Source organism: Gekko japonicus, unplaced genomic scaffold, assembly GCF_001447785.1.
Source record: "Gekko japonicus isolate JY-2015 unplaced genomic scaffold, Gekko_japonicus_V1.1 scaffold1252, whole genome shotgun sequence".
Classification (NCBI taxonomy): Eukaryota; Metazoa; Chordata; class Lepidosauria; order Squamata; family Gekkonidae; genus Gekko; species Gekko japonicus.
Genome location: NW_015167576.1, coordinates 36,171 through 57,898, shown reverse-complemented (window position 1 = coordinate 57,898; position 21,728 = coordinate 36,171). Strand labels below are relative to the sequence as shown.

Below are 21,728 nucleotides of genomic sequence, written 5' to 3'. Positions count from 1 at the left end.
ACATGTAGCCTATTGAGTTCTTGCTGGGCGTGGCCAACTTGGGAGCCAGCCGGAACTCCGTTCCTGTGCGTTCCTGCCCAAAAATAGCCCTGCTTATGTTTAACCAAAACTCTTCTGATTTAATCTCAACCCGTTGGTTCTGGTCCGACCTTCTGGGGCAACAGAAAACAACTCTACTCCATCCTCTATAATGACAGCCCTTCAAGTACTTGAAGATGGTTCTCATATCCCCTCTCAGTTGTCTCCTCTCCAGGCTAAACATACCCAGCTCCTTCAATCTTTCCCCATAGGACTTGGTCTCCAGACCCCTCACCATCTTTGTTGCCCTCCTCAAGACACGTTCCAGCTTGCCTATATTCCTTCTTAAATTGTGGTGCCCAAAACTGAACACAATCCTCTAGGTGAGGTCTAACCAGAGCAGAGTAAAGTGGTACCCTCACATCTCGTGATCTGGACACTGTACTTCTGTTGATACACCCCAGAATCGCATTTGCCTTTTTAGCTGCCGCATCACACTGCTGACTCATGTTCAGTGTATGGCCTACTAAGACCCCTAGATCCTTTTTGCTGGACACGCATGGACATATGATGCTGCCTTGTATTGAATCAGACCTTTGGTCCATCAAGGTCAGTATTATCTCCTCCAAGTGGCAGTGGCTCTCTGGGGTCTCAGATGGAGGTCTTTCACGTCACCTACTGCATAGCCTGAAGGTATTTGTGAATTTCCTACATTGTGCCGGGGGTTGGACTAGATGACCCTGGAGGTGCCTTCCAACTCTATGATTCTATGATTCTATGTGTGTCCATAGATGCCGGGGATTAAACTTGGGCCCTTCAGCATGCAAAGCAGATGAACTAACACTGAGCCACAGCCCTTCCTCAAACACATGAAGCTGCCCTATACCAAATCAGACCCTTGGTCCATCAAAGTCAGTATTCTCTACTCAGTCTGTCAAGGACTTTCCAGGGTCTCGGGCTGCGGTCTTTCTCATCACCTACTGCCAGATCCTTTAGATGTCGGGGATTGAACCTGGGACCTCCTGCATGCCAAGCTGAGGCTCTTCCACTGAGCCACAGCCCCTCTTTACAGCTCTCCAGGGTCACAGGCAGAGGTCTTTCCCATCACCTCCTGCCTGGTCCTTTCTAACTGGAGATGTCGGGGATAGAGCCTGGGACCTTCTGCGTGCCAAGCAGAGGCTCTTCCACTGAGCCACAGCCCCTCTTTACAGCTCTCCAGGGTCTCAGGCTGAGGTCTTTCACATCACCTCCTGCCTGGTCCTTTCTAACTGGAGATGTCGGGGATTGAACCTGGGACCTTCTACATGCCAAGCAGAGGCTCTGCTACTGAGCCACAGACTCTCCCAAAGATGTATAAGATGTAGGGGTGGACTTACTGGGGAAGTTCCCCAGAGGTGGCTGTCCATAGACTAGGAGAAGCTGAACCAAAGCCCAGACAATTAGGTAGGATTGCAGGAGCTGCTGGGCTCGGACCTGGTGAGATGAAGCCATGGGGGGGTGTGTCTCGATGCCTGCCATCAGCGGCAACACGGGCCACATCTGAGCCAGGTGGACCCTGCAAGGTGGCCGGCACTGCTGGGTCAGCTTCCCTGGGCTTGCTCCTGCCTAGTTGAGCCTGGATTAGGTTTATGATCTGTGCCCACAGAACCAAAACAACTGGCCACCTTCTGGGCACAGGAAACGTCTCCATGCAGAGGGGCAGATCCTGTGAGAGACACGCTTAGAGGTGAAATGCTGACTTGCCCAAAGCGCCTCACTTGTTGCTAGAATACAGCTGACTGTATCCTAGCAACAAGTGAGGCGCTTTGGGCAAGTGATGACAAGCCTAAGTGACGACAAGCCAGCCCAGCAACAGAAGCATCTGGGAGGATGCTAGGGTTGCCAAGTCTCACCTTGTTCCGGAGCGGGGGACTCCCGGGTCGATCCTGGAGCGTGCACGCGCCCCGCATCCACGTCACCAGGAAGTGACATGATGATGCTGGGCACGCTGGGGGCGGGGCCACAACCATCCAAGGGAAAACCATAGAGTTTTCCCTTGGATGACTGTGGCCCCGCCCCCAGCGTGCCCGGCATGGTCGCACCACTTCCTGGTGACGTGCATGTCGGGGTGGAGTTTCCCCCAGGGGCCGATCCGGTGGCGGTGGGGAACGGGCCTCTGGGGCAGGGGTTTTCCTGCCCCCCGGGGGGACTTGGCAAGCCTAGAGGACACATCCTTGCCACATTCCGTTCTTATCTACACAAGCGGTGTCGTCTCGCTTTCACTTGCACTGGGGTGACAAGGGGAGGGCCTGAAGACCCCAGCTGGATTCAACCGGCTGGGCACACATGCGTAATAAATTTCATGCTGCGCCACCACAAGTTGGAAACAATGGATTAATGCCAACATGACCTTTACCTCTCACAATGATTCTACCTATACCACAAAGGTCATTTCCTGAAGGAGTGCACAGGAGCGAAACTCCGGCAGTAAAGAGCCCAGGGGGTGGGGACGTGCAACAAGCCCCCCCCCCTTCTCTCAGCAGCCATGAGGAGCACAAGTATCTGCGCACCCCCCCCCAATAGCTAGCAATCCAAAACAGTCCAGTGGAGCCTGAGCAGTGGGTGTTACCTTCTGACACACTTCCGGTGATGTCAGGGGGTGTGGCCTATGCAGATGAGTTATGCTAATGAGTTATGCTAATGAGCTCCTGCACCTCTTTTTCTACGAAATGACCCCTGATGGAACCAATAGTTTTGTATATATACCAACACATACTTTGCATGTCAGCAGGGGTATAAAGCAATGCTCCCCCTAAGCTGTGGGTCTTGTGAGCAAAAATTCTACTTTGTGAGCTCCTGGCATTGAAGTTGTGAATGAGCTATTTGGCTGCTGTACAGATTAGTTTGCTCTGGAGCCCTCCTTCCTGAGCTGAGACAAAAATGTGTGCGCCGGAGGCTAAAGAACTGTGAGCTGGCTCACACTAGCTCAGCTTAGAGACTAATGAAGGGAATACTGGAAATAAAAATGGAAACATTTAAAGAATTGGAAATGAAATTAATCTTGAAATGGTATAGGACACCTGCTCAATTATCGTATATGATTAAGGGAATGAAATCAGAGTGTTGGCATTGTAAAAAGAATAAGGGGACATTATGCACATCTTTGGCGGGAATGTTCTAAGGTAAGGGAATTTGGGCAACTGATCCTGGAAAAGGTTGATAATTTATGTAACATTATGATTGAGCTGAACGAGAAAGTGTTATTTATGGGAATTCTGGGAAATAATAAAGTAGATAAAACCAAAAAGGATTTATTTAAAGCTATGATCCTAGCGACTCATGCGGTATTAGCGTATGGATGGAAAGATACCTTAAAATGGACTTGGGAAAGATGGAACTGGTACTTATATGAATGGATTCAATCAGATATTTTATTGATAATAAAATAGGATAAGACATGGGAAGATAAGGCGTCAGAGATAAGGAAGAAATGGTTCGGGTATATAAGATGGGCAAGGGGGGGCAATAACGATATATTGATAAAACTCCATAGAGTGTGCTCATGGTTACAGATATAATAATAAGATCCTTCTTCTGGTCGCTCGTGAAAGTGGGGAAGGGAATCATAAAGGGAGAAATTGATGTAGTTGATGTTTGGTTATGTAAACTTGATGAAAATGATTATGAATGAATATGAAATGTAAGACATCGATACAAATTTAAAAAAACAAAAAAAAAACCCCAACTAACTCAGCTTAGAGGGAACCAGGGGTCATTTCTTGCAGGAGCGCAGAGAAGCGGAGCTCCGGCAATAAAGAGCCCGGGGGCAGGCACATGCGACAAGCCCCAACCCCCTGCTCCCAGCAGCCCTCAGTCAGAGCAAGAAGCAGCCAGGTAATTTTTTTGGTAACTTGCAAAACCCCCCACCCGCCCCCCCCCCCGGTCCAAAACAGTCCAGTGGCACCTTTAAGACCAACTTTTATTCAGGTACAAGCTCTCCCTCCTCTGCGAGGACAAATCTGCACATTCCACCCCCTCCAAATCTGCACGTTCCTCTATAGTCTGAGGATTGGTTTTAATTCTGGGATATTTCCAGGCACCACCTGGAGGTTGACAACCCTACCCTCGCCCTGCCGCCCACTGATTCCCCCCGAAATGCCACTCCTGGAGACCCCCAGGAACAGCAGGAGGGGCTAACTGGAGATCTATGATGGGTAGGGAGAGTCAGCAAAGTTCCCCCTCCCGTTCTGCTGGTGCAAATTGTCATCGATATCCAATCAATGGATCCTCACACTTGAATAGGCGTGTATTGTGCAACACCTGTGTCCATGTGCTCAGGAGCAGACACACACGCATTCTTACATGGCAGTGTTTTCTGTGTGGGACTTCTGTGATGGCCAACGCAGCCCTCTCATGTGCACTGCATGCGCACGTTTGTGTAACGCAAAATGTCGTTCAATCGTCTCTCTTGCTCGTGGCGATGAATTATGAATCGCTATTACTCTGATTAATTTTTAACCCACCTGTCTTTGTCGTGATGCTATAAATTAAACAGGCCTCTCCGGTGCCGTCGTCCCAGAATCTCTGTACACCAGCATTTTACTTGCTCCTGCATCTCTGTCCTAGCCGTAGACGGCTCTGCTCTGCAGCCTCACTCCAGAATTGGGAATGTGCCAAGTTGAAGCACTTTTTTTGTGCCTTGCATCTGTGACAGATGGAACCCCTTCCTTCTGAAAGAACACCCCCTCCCACTGCAAGAACCCTACTGGTCCCCCTTGGGCACTGCTTGATCTCTCTCTCTCTCTCTCTCTGTCTCATAGGCAGGGGTCATTTCCTGCAGGAGCACACAGGAGCGAAGCTCCGGCAGTGAAGAGCCCAGGAGGCGGGCACATGCAACAAGCCCCACCTCCTGCTCCCAGCAGCCCTCAGTCAGAGCAAGAAGCAGCCAGGTAAGTTGCAGAGGCCCCCCTGGTCCAAAACAGTCCAGTGGCACCTTTAAGACCAAGGTTTATTCAGGTACAAGCTCTCCCTCCTCTGTGAGGACAGATCTGCACATTACCCCCCCCCCGCAATAGCTAGCAATCCAAAACAGTCCAATGGAGCCTGAGCGGTGGGTGTTGCCTTCTGACACACTTGCGGTGATGTCAGGGGGTGTGGCACATGCAAACTAGTTATGCTAATGAGTTATGCTAATGAGCACCTCTTTTTCTACGAAACGACCCCTGCTCCTAGGGTCAAGTCACACAATACGATTGGCCTAGATGTCAACAACTAAGAAACGAAACAAAGGTGACCCATAAATTGCCACGAGTTCTCGTACTTGAAATAAAATTGGTGGTGGAAAGGGAAGTCCAGTTGCAACCAACTTATGGCCTCCTCTGAAAGAGTTTTCATGGCAAGAAACATTCAGAGGCGGCTTGTCATTGCCTGCCTCTGCGTAGCCACCCTGGACTTCCTCAGTGACCTTCCATCCAAGTGCTAATCGGGGTTGACCCTGCTTAGAAGCAGAGATCTGACAAGGTCAGAGTAGCCTGGGACACACAACTCACCTTTAAGACCAAGTCTTATTCAGGTACAAGCTCTCCCTCCTCTGCGAGGACAAATCTGCCCATTCCACTCCCCCCCCAATAGCTAGCAATCCAAAACAGACCAGTGGCACCTTTAAGACCAAGGCTTATTCAGGTACAAGCTCTCCCTCCTCTGCGAGGACAAATCTGCCCATTCCACTCCCCCCCCAATAGCTAGCAATCCAAAACAGACCAGTGGCACCTTTAAGACCAAGGCTTATTCAGGTACAAGCTCTCCCTCCTCTGCGAGGACAAATCTGCCCATTCCACTCCCCCCCCAATAGCTAGCAATCCAAAACAGACCAGTGGCACCTTTAAGACCAAGGCTTATTCAGGTACAAGCTCTCCCTCCTCTGCGAGGACAAATCTGCCCATTCCACTCCCCCCCCAATAGCTAGCAATCCAAAACAGACCAGTGGCACCTTTAAGACCAAGGCTTATTCAGGTACAAGCTCTCCCTCCTCTGCGAGGACAAATCTGCCCATTCCACTCCCCCCCCAATAGCTAGCAATCCAAAACAGACCAGTGGCACCTTTAAGACCAAGGCTTATTCAGGTACAAGCTCTCCCTCCTCTGCGAGGACAAATCTGCCCATTCCACTCCCCCCCCAATAGCTAGCAATCCAAAACAGACCAGTGGCACCTTTAAGACCAAGGCTTATTCAGGTACAAGCTCTCCCTCCTCTGCCAGGACAGATCTGCACGTCCCCCCCCCAAATAGCTAGCAATCCAAAACAGACTTATAATCCAAAGACTTACAGAGGTGGGCTTGCCATGGCCTCCCTCCCTCTGTGTATGACCCTGGCCTTGCTTGGTGGTCTCCCATCCAAACGCTAACCAGGGCTGACCCTGCTTAACTTCTGAGGTCTGACAAGATCAGGCCAGCCTAGAGCATCCAGGTCAAGGCCAAATAAAATTATCTTCCCTGAGAATTAAAACCTGGAGTTACCAACAGAAACCGATTGACAGCAGATACAAGACAAGCCGATTATTCTTTTGCACACTGCTTCGTTAACCCTGGGGGTTCGTGGTCAGTTCAGGCAGGCAGCCGTGTTGCTCTGAAGCAACAGAACAAAGTTGGCATCCAGGGGCACCTTGAAGACCGACAGAGTTGAATTCTGGGCAGTGTTCCCTCTAAGCTGAGTGAGTGTGAGCCAGCTCACAGTTTTTTAGCCTCCGGCTGACACATTTTTGCCTTCGCTCAGGAAGGATGGGGCTCTGGAGCAAACTAATTTATGCAGCAGCCAAACCGCTCGCTCACAACTTTAAGGCCAGTAGCTCACAAAGTAGAATTCTTGCTCACAGGACTCCACACCTTAGAGGGAACACTGATTCTGGGTAGAAGCTTCCTTGTGCATGCAACTTTGTCGGTCTTAAAGGTGCCCCTGGACTCCAACTTTGTTCCTTGGGATTCACCACCACTGAAAATGAGAACGATCACTGGCGTAGATGGTTTTTTGAAGAACTCGGGAGTTGAGCACTGGTTCCAGTGTGCTGTCTGGCCATTGAAAGGTTCGCCGGGCCCTGCAGGGATTTGGTTTGGAGAGCCTGTTAGGGACCTTCACTGGGCCTTTCGATTCTGCCAATCAGTCACCCGGGCACAGGGGAAAGGCAGTAAGCATCCCCCTTCCCCATCAATGCCCGTGGTCTCCCAAGGGAGAGCAGCAGTCTTCCATGCGCCCTCTTCCACCCTTACCTGCGTCTCAGAGAGGTTCAGCTGCCGGGCCAGCTCCGTTCTTTCCCGGCCCACGACGTACTGGCAGCGCTGGAATTCCAGCTCCAAACGGTAGAGCTGCTCGGCGGTGAAAGAGGTCCGGGTCCTCTTGGGCCGATCCAGGTCCAAACCTTTGGGAAGGACAATCTCCCGGATGGTCCCTTTGGCATCTAGGGGCAACCACAGAGACAGAGACTTGAGGGGGATGCCAACATCCAGCTGATACCTGGTGAGTGGCCCCCTGGAGATTCTGGTGTTTTGCTCAATAGCTCTTCTGCCGATTTGAAGAAGAAGACGAGGAGGAGGAGGAGGAGATTGGATTTATACCCCACCCTTCACTACCCAAAGGAGTCTCAGAGCGGCTTACAAACTCCTTTCCCTTCCCCTCCCCACAACAGACACCCTGTGAGGTAGGGTGGGCTGAGAGAGCTTTCTCGAGAACTGCCTTTGAGAGAACAGCTCTGAAAGAACTTGTGACTGACCCAAGGTCACACCAGCAGCTGCAAGTGGAGGAGTGGGGAATCAAACCCGGTTCTCCCAGATTAGAGTCCGCGCTCCTAACCACTACACCAAACTGGCTTTTGCTTCCCATTCCATCAAGGCCCGCTTCAGGATTTATTCAGCTGTGATCCACAACTGGACAGAGAAATCCCGAATGCATTTTTTATTCTATCAATTGCATTTTTTGTTCTAAGAACGTACGAAGAGCCATGGTGGATCAAAGGACCATCAAGCCCAGCACTCTGTCCACACAGTGGCCAGCCAGCTACCTCTAGGAAGGCCACAAGCAGGACAACTGCAACAGCATCCTCCCGCCCCCTGTTCCCAAGTTCAACCCCCCAGCACCTCCAGTTAAGAAGGACCAGGCAGGAGGTGATGGGAAAGACCTCCGCCTGAGACCCTGGAGAGCTGTAAAGAGGGGCTGTGGCTCAGTGGTAGAGCCTCTGCTTGGCATGCAGAAGGTCCCAGGTTCAATCCCCGGCATCGCCAGTTAAAAGGACCAGGCAGGAGGTGATGGGAAAGACCTCCGCCTGAGACCCTGGAGAGCTGTAAAGAGGGGCTGTGGCTCAGTGGTAGAGCCTCTGCTTGGCATGCAGAAGGTCCCAGGTTCAATCCCCGGCATCGCCAGTTAAAAGGACCAGGCAGGAGGTGATGGGAAAGACCTCCGCCTGAGACCCTGGAGAGCTGTAAAGAGGGGCTGTGGCTCAGTGGTAGAGCCTCTGCTTGGCATGCAGAAGGTCCCAGGTTCAATCCCCGGCATCGCCAGTTAAAAGGACCAGGCAGGAGGTGATGGGAAAGACCTCCGCCTGAGACCCTGGAGAGCTGTAAAGAGGGGCTGTGGCTCAGTGGTAGAGCCTCTGCTTGGCATGCAGAAGGTCCCAGGTTCAATCCCCGGCATCGCCAGTTAAAAGGACCAGGCAGGAGGTGATGGGAAAGACCTCCGCCTGAGACCCTGGAGAGCTACAACCAGGCTTTGTAGACAACGATGACCTTGATGAACCAACAATCTGATTCAGTAGAAGCCCATATTATGTTCAGCTGTAATTTAGAATTGCCTCGAATCACAAGGGAAAGACAGAACACCAGAATTTTAATAAACAAAGAGATGTTTCAAATACCCAAAGGACCACGTCACCGTATCTCTCTATCTAATTTGTAATAAGGCCGCAAGAACCCTCTTTGATGCTTGGTATTGACCCTGCAACCAAAGCCTACTATATAATGAATTATTATTTCAACAGTTTTTTTACTGCATCTCCAGTCGGACTGAAGACAAGAAGAAGAGATTGGATTTATACCCCGCCCTTTACTGCCCAAAGGAGTGTCAGAGTGGCTGACAATCGCCGTTCCCCTCCCCACAACAGACACCCCTTGAGGTAGGCAAGGCTGAGAGAGCTCTGAGAGAAACTGCCCTTGAGAGAACAGCTCTGAGAGAATTTGTGACTGACCCAAGGCCATACCAGCAGCTGTGTGTGGAGGAGGAGCGGGGAATCAAACCTGGTTCTCCCAGATTAGAGTCCGTGCTCCTAACCACTGCACCAAACTGGCTCTCACACCAACCTAGTGTTTGGTGTGAGAGTGTATCAACGCATACAGAGTTCTCCCCCTCTCCCTGAGCCACAGTGCCAGGGTTGCTGGACTGCAGGATGCTAACGCAAGCATGGGCCTCCACCCCTCTCGCACATGACAAATGTGGCCATTAAGTTGCTTCTGATGGCGACCTGAGTTACAGTGACCCTATGAATTAACGACCTCCAAAGCATTGTCTCGTTAGCAGCCTTGCTCAGGTTTTGCAAACTGAGTCCATCCATCACACAAAATACCCCCAAGCCTGGCCTTTCCTCTTACGTGTTCACTGTCAGGGAAGAGCATGTGTTTACAAGATCTGACAGTTCAGTCATTATAGGGTTAACTTGTTTGCCTAGTATTGCTATGGTTTAGACTGACCTGGAAGGGATACCTGGCAGTAAGCCAATGGGTAATTAGCCCAGGAAAAGTAACTTCTGTTGTGATAAGTGATTGGTTGTTTGGAAGTGGTGGTGGCTACATGGACGGCTTCAAAAGGGAATTAGATAAGCATATGGAGCAGAGGTCCATCAGTGGCTATTAGCCACAAGGTATAGATAGGGACTCTGGGGCAAGTGATGCTCTGTATTCTTGGTGCTGGGGGGGGGGGGCCCACCAGGGGGGGGGGAGGGCTTCCAGTGTCCTGGCCCCACTGGTGGACCTCCTGATGGCACCTAGTATTTCTGGCCACTGTGTGATACAGAGTGTTGGACTGGATGGGCCTTTGGCCTGATCCAACATTGGCATCTCTTATGTTCTTATGTTCCAGGTGACTTCCTTTCTAGGGGTTGAGAAGAAGGCAGATTCTCCATTATCTCTGTGTTAGTGTTGACTATAGACAGCTTAGAAAATGTAGCTGTTAGTGTTATGTTTATTTGTAGTTATCCCGTGTATCTTTTACCCTTAGAAATAAAGGTTTTTAAAAGCAAAGAAATCTCTTCTTTCCAATAGAGCAAGATCCATTGATCTCTTGTGCATCACTATATCTCATTATGCCAAGACGATGTGGGGAAACCAGTGTGGGTTTCCCAAAAAGGTTTCAGGGCTTCAGGTGCTCTCCTCTGATTTGGAAGGCAGCAGCCACACCTGGATTGAAGGGGGACCAGGCAGACGCTTTCCTATGGCAAAGAGCAGCCAGGTGTGCTGGGTGTGAGAACTCTCCTGTAAGGTGAAGAGACACCTAGTGGCTGATGCCGCACAATGCAACTCTGTTGTGTTCAAATGGGTGGGAAATCCTTCATAGGACAAGACAGGAAGGTTTTCACACAAGGGCTCTGGTAGCCTCACCTGCATAAAATATACCGGCAAATAAAGGTCAATGGCCCAGGCATCATGCACTTCCCATAGATTTATATCTCAATGACCAACAGGACAGCTAGGGTCTTGCAGAATCAGAACAGACTAATTTTTTAAAAAAATCTTTGTGGTGCGTTTAGGATTGGTGAAGAATCCAGGGAAACATTTTGCAATGCAATATTGCTTTATAAAATATTTGCACAAATTCTAACAGCAAAAAGGCAAGTCCTGGGACCAGGGGTCATTTTGTAGGAAAAAAGGTGCAGGAGCTCATTAGCATAACTCATTAGCATAGCTTATTTGCATATGCCACACCCCCAGACATCACCAGACGTGTGTCAGAAGGCAACACCCACCACTCAGGTTCCACTGGACTGTTTTGGATTGCTAGCTATTTGGGAGGGGGGGGAACGTGCAGATCTGCCCTCGCAGAGGAGGAAGAGCTTCTACCTGAATAAAAGTTGGTCTTAAAGGTGCCACTGGACTGTTTTGGACTGCTAGTTATGGAGGGGGGAATGTGCAGATCTGCCCTCACAGAGGAGGGAGAGCTTGTACCTGAAGGCGGGGGGGGGGCTCTGCAACTTACCTGGTTGCTTCTTGCTCCTCGTGGCCCAACTGAGAACTGCTGGGAGCAGGGGGCGGGGCTTGTTGCATGCGCCCACCCCCTGGGCTCCTTACTGTCGGAGCTCTGCTCCTGTGCGCTCCCACAGGAAATGACCCCTGCCTGGGACACCCAACTGGCCGACATGATGTTTTTGCAGAGGTTTTAATGATGGCATTATGTTTAATTTATTGTTTATATGTATTGTAACCCACCCTGAGTCTGCCATGGGAGGGTTAGAAGTCAAATAAATAAATAAATTAATAATAAACAATAGCATTACAATGAATCCATTATGGTCTAATTCAGGGTCCCTAAGGTGGTATGTTTGGGCTCCATAGCTCAAGCCAACAGTTTTTCTGGCACCCACCAAGTGTTTTTAGAAAGCAGGTGGGCCGAGGTAGGGCTTTTGCTAGAGGAGGAGGACAGTTGGATTTATACCCCATCCTTCACTCGGAGTCTCAGAGCAGTTTACAATCTCCTTCCCTTCCTCTTCCCACAACAGACACCCTGTGAGGTAGGTAGGGCTGAGAGAGCTCGTTCAAGAACTGCTTTTGAGAGAACAGCTCTGAGAGAACTTGTGACTGACCCAAGGTCACACCAGCAGCTGCATGTGGAGGAGTGGGGAATCAACCCCAGTTCTCCCAGATTAGAGTATGCACTCCTAACCACTACACCAAACTGGCTCCTGCTCCCAAACTGGCTTCCACCAAACTGGAACGAAGAAGGAGGAGGAGGAGGAGGAGGAGGAAGAGATTGGATTTATACCCTGCCCTTCACTTGGAGTCTCAGAGCAGCTTACGATATCCTTCCCTTCCTCTCCACACAATGGACACCCTGTGAGGTAGGTGGGTCTGAGAGAGCTCTTTCAGGGACTCATCTTGAGAGAACAGCTCTGAGAGAACTTGTGACTGACCCAAGGTCACCCCCAGCTGGCTGCAAGTGGAGGAGTAGGGAATCAAACCTGGTTCTCCCAGATTAGAGTTCACCGCTCTTAACCACTATACCAAAAAGACTTCTGATTGACTAGATTTGATAGGCTGTGCAGATTTTTTTTAAAAAAATGTTGCTTTGACAGCAGCTGCCACCACAGCACAAGGATCACCACAGTCAAACTGAAGGTAAGCTGGGGCAATCCTTTTGTGCCTGGCTCGACCACCTGCGGCAGCCATTTTGTGGCAGCCATTTTGTTTCTGCGCCCACCATGCTGTGTCAGAATCCCAAATGTTTTCCCCAGGCTCAGAAATGTCGGGGACCCCTGGTCTAATTCCTAAGAGACGTTCACTCAGAAGAAATTCCCACTGAGGTAGATGGGAAGTCCATAGGATCGGAACCCTAAAGGTGCCACAAGACTCTTTGTCATTAAAAATATATATACTGTGTGTTCCACTTTGACTTCTAGGCGTACAGCGAAGGCTTAATCTCAGCTCTTGAATGAAGCTTTCATTAATCAGGTCCCTGTTCTTCCAGGATTTTTTTTAAAAAAGATTTTCTTTGCTGTATCAGAACAAAATCCAGCTAACTTCCGGTTTTGGCGGCGCGAATGGCGGTCGCTCTCCTGGGATGCTCTGGGAGGCGAATCGCCCACGCGCGGTGGGGGGGGATCCACACAAGCGGAGACCCTAAGGAGTCTTAGGTTAAGACTCCGGACCAGGGGGCGCACTGGGGAAGTGCCTCTTTGTCGACCTGACAGTTGGAAATTCTCTCCCCATGCCCCGAAGGCCCCGCCGCGTTGTGCCCCTTTGTGGGGACTAGCTACGCCACCGGTTCTCGGAGTGATGAAAAGCGAAGAAGCGAAGAAGCAAAAGTAAAAGAAAGCGGAAGATGGCTTACTGTGAGTGACGATCGTATTAAAAGATAAAGATTTAAGCGCATTCCCCCCCCATTGGACTAAACGGAAGGGAGGAGGGTGAACCCCCCCAAAAAACAAAATGAGACTGTTTTAAGCAAGAAAAGGGGGGGAAGTGAAAATTTTTTAAAGTACAGTTACCTTTGGGGGAATTCTTTAAACCGAGGAAGAGGGAGTGAATCCCTAGCTGCGCGGCACGAACTTTTAAAAAGTAAACAATAAAGTTAAGCTGTCGGGGCAAAAGAAGCTACAGGACAAGCCGGCAAAGAGGACGGGAGGGACTTCCGGTCTTAACCCCCGCCTTACTGAGCCAGCTGTCAATCAACAAGAAAGTGAGATGCTTCGCCCTCTACTGGACCAAATGTTGAAAATCAATCAAACGCTGTCTAATATGGAAAGTGTCCTCAGCAATCAACAGAAGCAATTGACTGATACAACCAAGAAGATGGAGGAGATTGCAAAGAAATGCCTGGTGTCAATGGAAGAAATGCAGAAAATCAAGAAGGTCAATAAAATGGAAAAAAATCAAGAAGTACAAGAAAACAAGCTGTTGATGTTACAAATGGAAAAATCAAATTTGACTCTCTGGTTTCAAGGTACAAAGGAGGTAGAAAAAGAAGATCTCAGAAGCATTTTGGCGGATGCTTTGGCACCACTGACTGGCAGTGAAGCGGAAAAATTAAGCGAAGAGATGGACTTGATCTATAGAGCCTATTTCATCTATACAAAGAAAAATAATCTGCCAGCAGAAGTGGTTGTGAAATTTACCAAGCAGCGCGTCAGAGATCAAATTTTAAAAGCAACTTCATCAAAACCTTTGAAGATCAGAGAGCAGAATATAAGGATTTAAAAAGATGTTCCATTTGAAATTCATATGAAACGAAAGGCATATTAAGGGACTGACTGTATTCTTGCAAAGCCAACAAGTTAATTACAGATGGTTGATTCCAGAAGGACTGGTCTTTAAGTTTAAAGAAAAGAGAGAAAAGATAGACTCCATTTTCAAGGCTCAAGACTTTTTGAAGAGGCACGCCAGTTCAGAGGACGAGGCAGAACTCGCCAAATGGGCGATATTCAGCAGTGAAGAAGACAGCAGCTCGGAGGGAGGGGACAAAGAATTGGAAGGTGGAGCAGCAGCGAAGGGTCCATCTTACAACCTGAGAGGCAAAAAGTGACGCGCTGCAGTACCTGAAGATATGTTCGGAAAGCGCAATAAAAGACAGTATTAACCCCAAAGGGACATTATTAACATACTAATGGTCTTTATTTTTTACAGGTAAAGATGAAAGAAGACAGGACAATCACAGAAGAAGCCAAAGACTTGTGCATGCCAATAACAGACTAATATACTAATTAAAGCATCACTCACCACTTTTTCTTGATCCATCTATATACCCTCCCTGTTTTCTGAATTTAAAAGCAATAAACTTATCTCCTTTTTAGGAGAGTTAATAATTTAAAAAAAGAACAAAATCCAGCTAGTTCTGCTTTGTAATCAGCCCTCTGGAAACTCACAAGCCTTGTGTGTTAAGTGCCGTTAGGTCACTCCCAACTTTGGCGTAGTGGCTAAGTGCGCAGACTCTGATCTGGAAGAACCAGGTTCGATTCCCCACTCCTCCACTTGCACCTGGCTGGATGACCTTGGGCAAGCCGTAGTTCTGACAAGGGCTGTTCTTGAAAAAGAGCAGTTTCTGTCAGAGCTCTCTCAGCCCCACTGACCTCACGGGGTGTCTGTTGTGGGGAGGGGAAGGGAGAGGAGTCTGTAAGCCACTCTGAGACTCCTTCAGTTAGTGGAGGGCGGGGTATCAATCCAATCTCTTCTCCTTCTTCCTCCACATGCAGCTGCTGGTGTGGCCTTGGGTGAGTCACCGCTCTCTCAGGCTCTGCAGAGGAAGGCAAGGGCAAACCACCTCTGCTTCTCCCTTGCCTCGAAAGCCCCTTGCTGGGGTTGCCGTACGTTGGCTGCGACTCGACCTCACTTTATACACACACCAGCTGCCTCAAGGCAGAAAGGCAGTTAATGAATATTTTAAATGGGGAAATAGTTTTCTAGATGAGTCACTATTCCGTGGGTGCCTCCTAAATAGAAGGTGAGCAAATACATATCATAAATAGTGAACTTTAAAACAAACGGTAAATGAATTGAACTACAGCCGTTTGTGAGTCGGTTATTAGCCGAAGACATACGAAAACTATGACACACATGTAATACACAATCCCAGCCAGAATATGAACAATATCAAGAGTCGGCATCAATATTCGTTCGGAACGCTGTGCCTGACTGGAAAAAAGATTAATGCTGCTTGTCACTTTGGAGGCAGCTGCTTCCCGTCATGAAGTTTATCCTTCTCGTAAGGGGTGCTTGTCCACTCAGCTAAGAGGAGTGTCAGCTCCTGATAAAGAGGTTTCTTGAAACGGTCACTATCGAATGTCCGTCGGGATTTCTTCCAGCTGGTGATACATTATCATAAGATAGGGGTGTCGAACTCATTTGTTACGAGGGCCAGATCTGACATAAATGAGACCTTGTCGGGCCGGGCCACGCGTGTCATAAAAGGTAATGCCAGGTAGCAGAGCTATAAACTTTACAAAGGACACAAACACAAAGGTTTTTTTTACTTAAAATAAAAACATGCTTAAAACATCAGCACTCTTGCAATGTTTTGTTTATTTCGCAGTGTCTGATAAGGGACACCTCTTGGTCTGAATTACTGCATCAAAATGTCTGTGCTGTTGCAGTCTTTGAGGATGCTGTTGAGGTCTGTATCTCTAAGCTGCAAACCTACGATGACGCAGCAGCAGCAGAACTGGAAGCAGAAGCAGAAGACAGCCAGTTCCTCTGCGGGCTTGAAAGAAGCCCTCCGAGGGCCTGATCTGGCCCCCGGGCCACATGTTTGACACCCCTGTTATAAGAGGTACTTGCCAGGACTACAACAGGAGGATTCACCTGGAGGGGGCTGAGGTGTATTACTTTTACAGCCCAGCAGGGGTCATTTCGTAGAAAAAGAGGTGCAGGAGCTCATTAGCATAACGCATTAGCATAACTCATCTGCATATGCCACGCCTCCTGACATCACCGGAAGTGTGTCAGAAGGCAACACCCACCGCTCAGGCTCCACTGGACTCTTTTGGATTGCTAGCTATTGGGGGGGGGGGGACGTGCATATCTGCCCTCACAGAGGAGGGATAGATTGTACCTGAATAAACCTTGGCCTTAAAGGTGCCACTGGACTGTTTTGGATTGCTATCTGGGGGGGGCGCTCTGCAACTTACCTGGCTGCTTCTTCCTCCTTGGGGGCTGGAGCTTGGGGGAGGAGGGGGTGGGGCTTGTTGCATGTGCCCGCCCCCTGGGCTCTTTACTGTCGGAGCTCCGCTCCTGTGCACTCCTACAGGAAATGACCCCTGCAGCCCAGCACGAGGACCTAGAGACATTTAATATTGACACCATCTTTGGATATTGTTCATATCCTGGATGGGATTGGGTATTACATGTGTCTCATAAATTTGTATGTAATTGGATAATAACAGACTCACAAATTGCAGTATTTCAATTTATTTATAGTTTATTGTAAAGTGCATGATTTATGGTGTTTATATGTTCACGTTTTTCACCCCTCTCTCTTGTATCGATATCTACCGTGATCCCAGGTGCTGTTCTGTTTTTCCTAAATAGAAGAATCTCCCGTCTCCCATGAAAGCTTGCTGGGTGACTCTGGGCCATTCACACAATCTCAGCCTGGCCTACCTCAGAGGATTGTTGTGAGGTAAAAGGCGAGACATTTCAGGTCCCCATTGGGACAAAAGAGAGATATAAATGATGCAAATAAATAAATAAGGCTGGTCAGCAATGCTCCCTCTAAGCTGTGGAGTCCTGTGAGCAAAAATACTACTTCGTGAGCAACTGGCATTAAACTCTAACTCTAAAGTTTGGATGAATATTATAGGCAAAATCACATTTCACTGCATTCTTCTCCAGCCTTGCAACGCCTCCTTTCCTGTCTTCATTATACTGTTTTAGTGAGACCGTCTCTGATTTTGTGGGCTGGGTGTATGCTACTGTTCTGACTGCATTGTTTTTAGCCGTAATCAGCCTCGAATCTCCGCCAAAGAGCCTTATGCTCTGCTGAGAACAACCTACTGGTGATCACCAGCCCAAAAGACATCCAGCTTGACCAGCCCTGGCTCCTACCTGGTGGAACTCTTTACCTGGTGGAACTCTTTACCAAATAACATCCACGCCCTGCGGGACTTGGTGCAATTCCGCAGGGTTTGCAAGGCGGAGATGTTCCGCCAGGCCTATGGTTGAGGGCTACAACAGGGACCATCCTATCTGGAGGAGGAGGAGGAGAAGGATATTGGATTTATACCCCACCCTTCACTCAGAGTGGCTTACAAACTCCTTTCCCTTCCCCTCCCCACAACAGACACCCTGTCAGGTAGGTGGGGCTGAGAGAGCTCTGACAGAAACTGCCCTTTCTAAGACAGCTCTGACCAGAACTATGGCTTTCCCAAGGTCATCCAGCAGCTGCAAGTGGAGGAGAGGGAAATCAAATCTGGTTCTCCCAGATCAGAGTCCACGCACTTAACCACGACACCAAGCTGGCGCTCCCTTCCCTTCCCCCATCCTGCTTTTTTTCTCCATCTCTTTGCGAGACAGTAGTGCAACTCGTAAATCGATTTTAGTGCCATCTGAAAATGTTTTTAGCACTTTTAATTATTTGGTTCCCCCCCCCTTATTAACTGCCCTGAACTCTGTGAGTTCAGAGAAGGGCAGTTTATAAATCAAAATTGCAAACAAACAAACAAACTAGAACGGTGGGCTATAAACTGAGTCAGCAAATAAATAAAACAGAGCGTGGGAAATGGTAATTCTACCCCGAAAGCTTCATGTCTCTCACCGGAGGTCAACTTTTCGTATCATGACTCAAGGCATAGTGAGCCACTCCAATCACACAAGAAACAGGACATTCAATAACCCATGCATAAGGGTTTTGAGAAGTCTAGAATCACCAGAGAGCACCAAAGAATCGCATAAGTCTTCACATGACACATTAAGCGGTACAGAAAATACAGAAACTGGACCCTGCTAACAACAAAGCGAAACACAGCAGTATAGGCCACACTCCTTAATAATTTATCCAAGCAAGTTTGTAAAACCATTTTTTGCAAGGCAACACGATTACCAGTGCTGAAAAGCCCTCTTCAATCATTCGGTTTTGCATGGTTTGCAGAAAGACAGGAGAGGGGGAGGTTTCCGGCCTCCACGGGCAGGCCATTCCACAAATGCGCACCCCACAACAGAGAAAGCACATGGTCTCTGTATTGGTTTTGCCCCTTTGCAGGTTGACGCCTGCAGAAAACCTTGCTGTTAGTTCAGTGTTGTTCGGTGATGACTTGAACCCTGCACACATGGCCGACTGGTAATACACAACTTGTATGGGAAGGAGGAAGAGGATCGTGGCCACACCCCCAGGCATTCAGGGGCTTTTATGTTGGAGGGAGAACTGCTTTTGGCAGATTTGGCTGTGTCTGGACTTTTATGAGTGTAATGTATCCAGTCCAGACCACGTGGCCGGCTCGGGCTCCACGCGGTCAGACACAAACGTCAAGCTTCGCTTCAAGAGACAATGGACTATGCGGATCCTAGCCCGCTCCAATCAGGGGGCTAGGTTCCCGGCCGAGAGCCTATGGGACTCTTGGCCACTGTAAATAATCTATTGGGAAGTGGGTGTGTGTGTTTTGGGTGGCGGTTTCTTGGGGGATATAAGCCGGCCTGTGAGCCGGCCAAAGTTATCTTATTCCTGTTCAAATAAAGTACGCTTTGCTGAAATCACTCTCCATCTGCGTACTTTTCAATGAGATAGTTGGACAGTGTTATCAATGCAACGAACATGAAATGAAGCAAACTCCGGAGCACGACGGAAGACAGGAGGGCCTGGCGTGATGTGGTCCATGAGGTCGCGAAGAGTCGGACTCGACTGTGCGACTGAACAACAACAACAACAAGGACTGTGTTCCAGGTGGACAGCCATATTAGTCTGAAGCAGTAGAACAAATTTAGAGTGCAGTGGCACCTTTAAGACCAGCAAAGGTTTATTCAAGGTATGAGCTTGCATGCGCACGAAAGCTCATACCTTGAATAAACCTTTGTTGGTCTTAAAAGTGCCACTGGACTCTAGTTTTGTTCTGGACTCTGTGTTTGCTTTTACTTTGTTAATGGACTTAGGATGTTGTGTGTCCTTTCAGCTTGCCACTGTGTCATTAGCTGCCTTTGGTCCAAGGAGATAAGATGGGCTGTAAATATTTTAAATCAATAAACAATGTCCATATTTGGTTTTGATGCTCTTGTGTGCTAATATGCTATAGCTCGGGTTGGCCTTTGTAAATCACCCTGTGCAGTTAGAACCGGCGTTCCCTCTAAGCCAGTTCAGTTCAGTTCAAAACCTTGATTGGCATAGATCAGAATCATGCACAATCGCCATTCAGTTCATGGGTTTAACACACATCTTCCTCATTATAAGGCAGTTACAAAACTTAGCAACCGCTTCAATAACCACTATGTTTTGTGAAGCCCTCTAAGCCAGTTTGGTGTTGTGGTTGAGTGCGCGGACTCTAATCTGGGAGAACCGGGTTTGATTCCCCACTCCTCCAGTTGCACCTGCTGGATGACCTTGGGCGAGCCACAGTTCTGGCACAGCTGTTCTTGAAAAAAAGCAGTCTCTGTCAAGAGCTCTCTCAGCCCCACCTACCTCACAGGGTGTCTGTGGTGGGGAGGGGAAGGGAAAGGAGTTTGTAAGCCACTCTGAGACTCCTTTGGGTAGTGAAGGGCGGGGTATAAATGCAATCTCTTCTTCTTCTTCTAAGCTGAGTTAGTGTGAGCCAGCTCAGTTTTTTAGCCTCCAGCTCACACATTTTTGTCTTAGCTCAGGGAGGATCGCTCCAGAGCAAACTAATTTATGCAGCAGCCAAATCACTCACTCACAACTTTAATGCCAGTAGCTCACAAAGTAGAATTTTTGCTCACAAGACTCGACAGCTTAGAACAAACCCAGATCCCTAACTACCTTGATTACTTCTTTTAAGAATAAATAACATGACTTAACTGCACTGCGATATTCTACTCCACAAGTCCCATCAACATGAATGAGAGCTGGGCCAGAGTTCTACCACCATCTCCTGCAGGAGAAACTCCACAGTTCTGCGCACCGCTTGTGCAGAAGAAGCATTACGGCGGATCATTTCCCCTATCTGCTCTTCCCAAAACCACTTACTTGAAGAGAAGACTCATCCATAGCTTTGCACTCACCACCACACCAGTGTTCCCTCTAAGCTGAGTTAGTGTGAGCCAGCTCTCAGTTTTTTAGCCTCTGGCTCATGCATTTCTGTCTTAGCTCAGGAAGGATGGCTCCAGAGCAGACTCATTTATGCAGTAGCCAAATCCCTCGTTCACAACTTTAATGCCAGCAGCTCACAAAGCAGAAGTTTTGCTCACAAGACTCCAGAGCTTAGAGCTGTTTTCTGTGACCTCTGTGTACATATCCTTTCCCTGTTACACCCGGCTTGGCTTCTATCATCCTGCTCCTGCTTTGGAATGCAAAAGATAACTGCTGGAGGTTGTGTGGGGGAGACGATGCTGTAATGCTTGCCTATTGATTTTCCCAGGACTACTGCACCTGTGTTTTGTCTGATGTTCTGCCTGGTTCTCATGTACTGGGCGCGCAACCGTTTCCTTAGCCCGCCAGCGGGAAAGATATTCATTGGATCTGTATCTGTTTGAAGTTCCTTTATTATGCTTGACCTAACTGTGTATCCCCAGTTCTAACAAAGAACGTGTTTGAGTATGTCTTCAACGCTTTGAAATAAATTTTGCTTTTCTTTAAAACGTGGATTTATTCTCGATGCTTGGGGATCCAACATATTGTTAGAACCCCCTTTTCCTATCGTTCCGAATCTGACAAGATCATGAGCGGAATTGAGGGAAATCTACCTAACACGGAGGGGGACTCGGGATCGGTCCCACAAACCTCTGCGTCTTTGGTGTTCACGACTGCAGCCTCCATGGAGGGGGCCGTGGGGGGAACGATTCCCCGCCTGCCTGCACATCTGTCTTGGCCGCCTCCGACCCCTTCGCAATGGGGTCCGCGGAAGACTCACCAGCAGGATGATTGGACTATGTACAACACCCAAGGCACCCGTGAGGTGTACTCCCGTCGGGGGAGCGGATTACGTGAGAGTCTGTTTGACAAGGGATTGTTCCCGGAACCTGGGTCTACCTCGGAGAAGGGGAGCCCCAAGCAGGACCTCGAGGAGTGGATGTTCGAGCCGTCGGGACCGCGTGGTCACGCAGAAGATGAGGAGGGCACCGGAGCCTTCCAAACGGAAGAGGACTATGACCCACCCCCGGACTACCGCCCTCGGGAACCCATCCCGGAGGAAACTACCGGGGAACGTCTAGCAGAACTGGAAGACTCGGTGAGAGACTTAATGCGGGCATTCCAGGATGTGATGGAAGGCCTGCCGGGAATGTTGGACGTTAGAATGGCCAATTTCCTGGACGCACACGCCGCGCAGTTACAAGTTGCTCCTGCACCGGGATTTCCCGCGCCGCCGATGCCTGCTCAGCCGCTACAAGCACCGG

General features: G+C 49.0%; 1 protein-coding gene across 1 annotated transcript in view; it reads right to left on the bottom strand.

Annotated features, from left to right (window-relative positions):
• VAX2 (ventral anterior homeobox 2) overlaps positions 1–21,728 on the bottom strand; it is a 70,805-nt gene that overhangs the window by 19,064 nt on the left and 30,013 nt on the right. Inside the window, exon 2 of the mRNA XM_015413864.1 lies at positions 7,260–7,447. Coding sequence (XP_015269350.1) covers positions 7,260–7,447 — 188 coding nt within the window. The remainder of the gene's footprint in view (positions 1–7,259; positions 7,448–21,728) is intronic.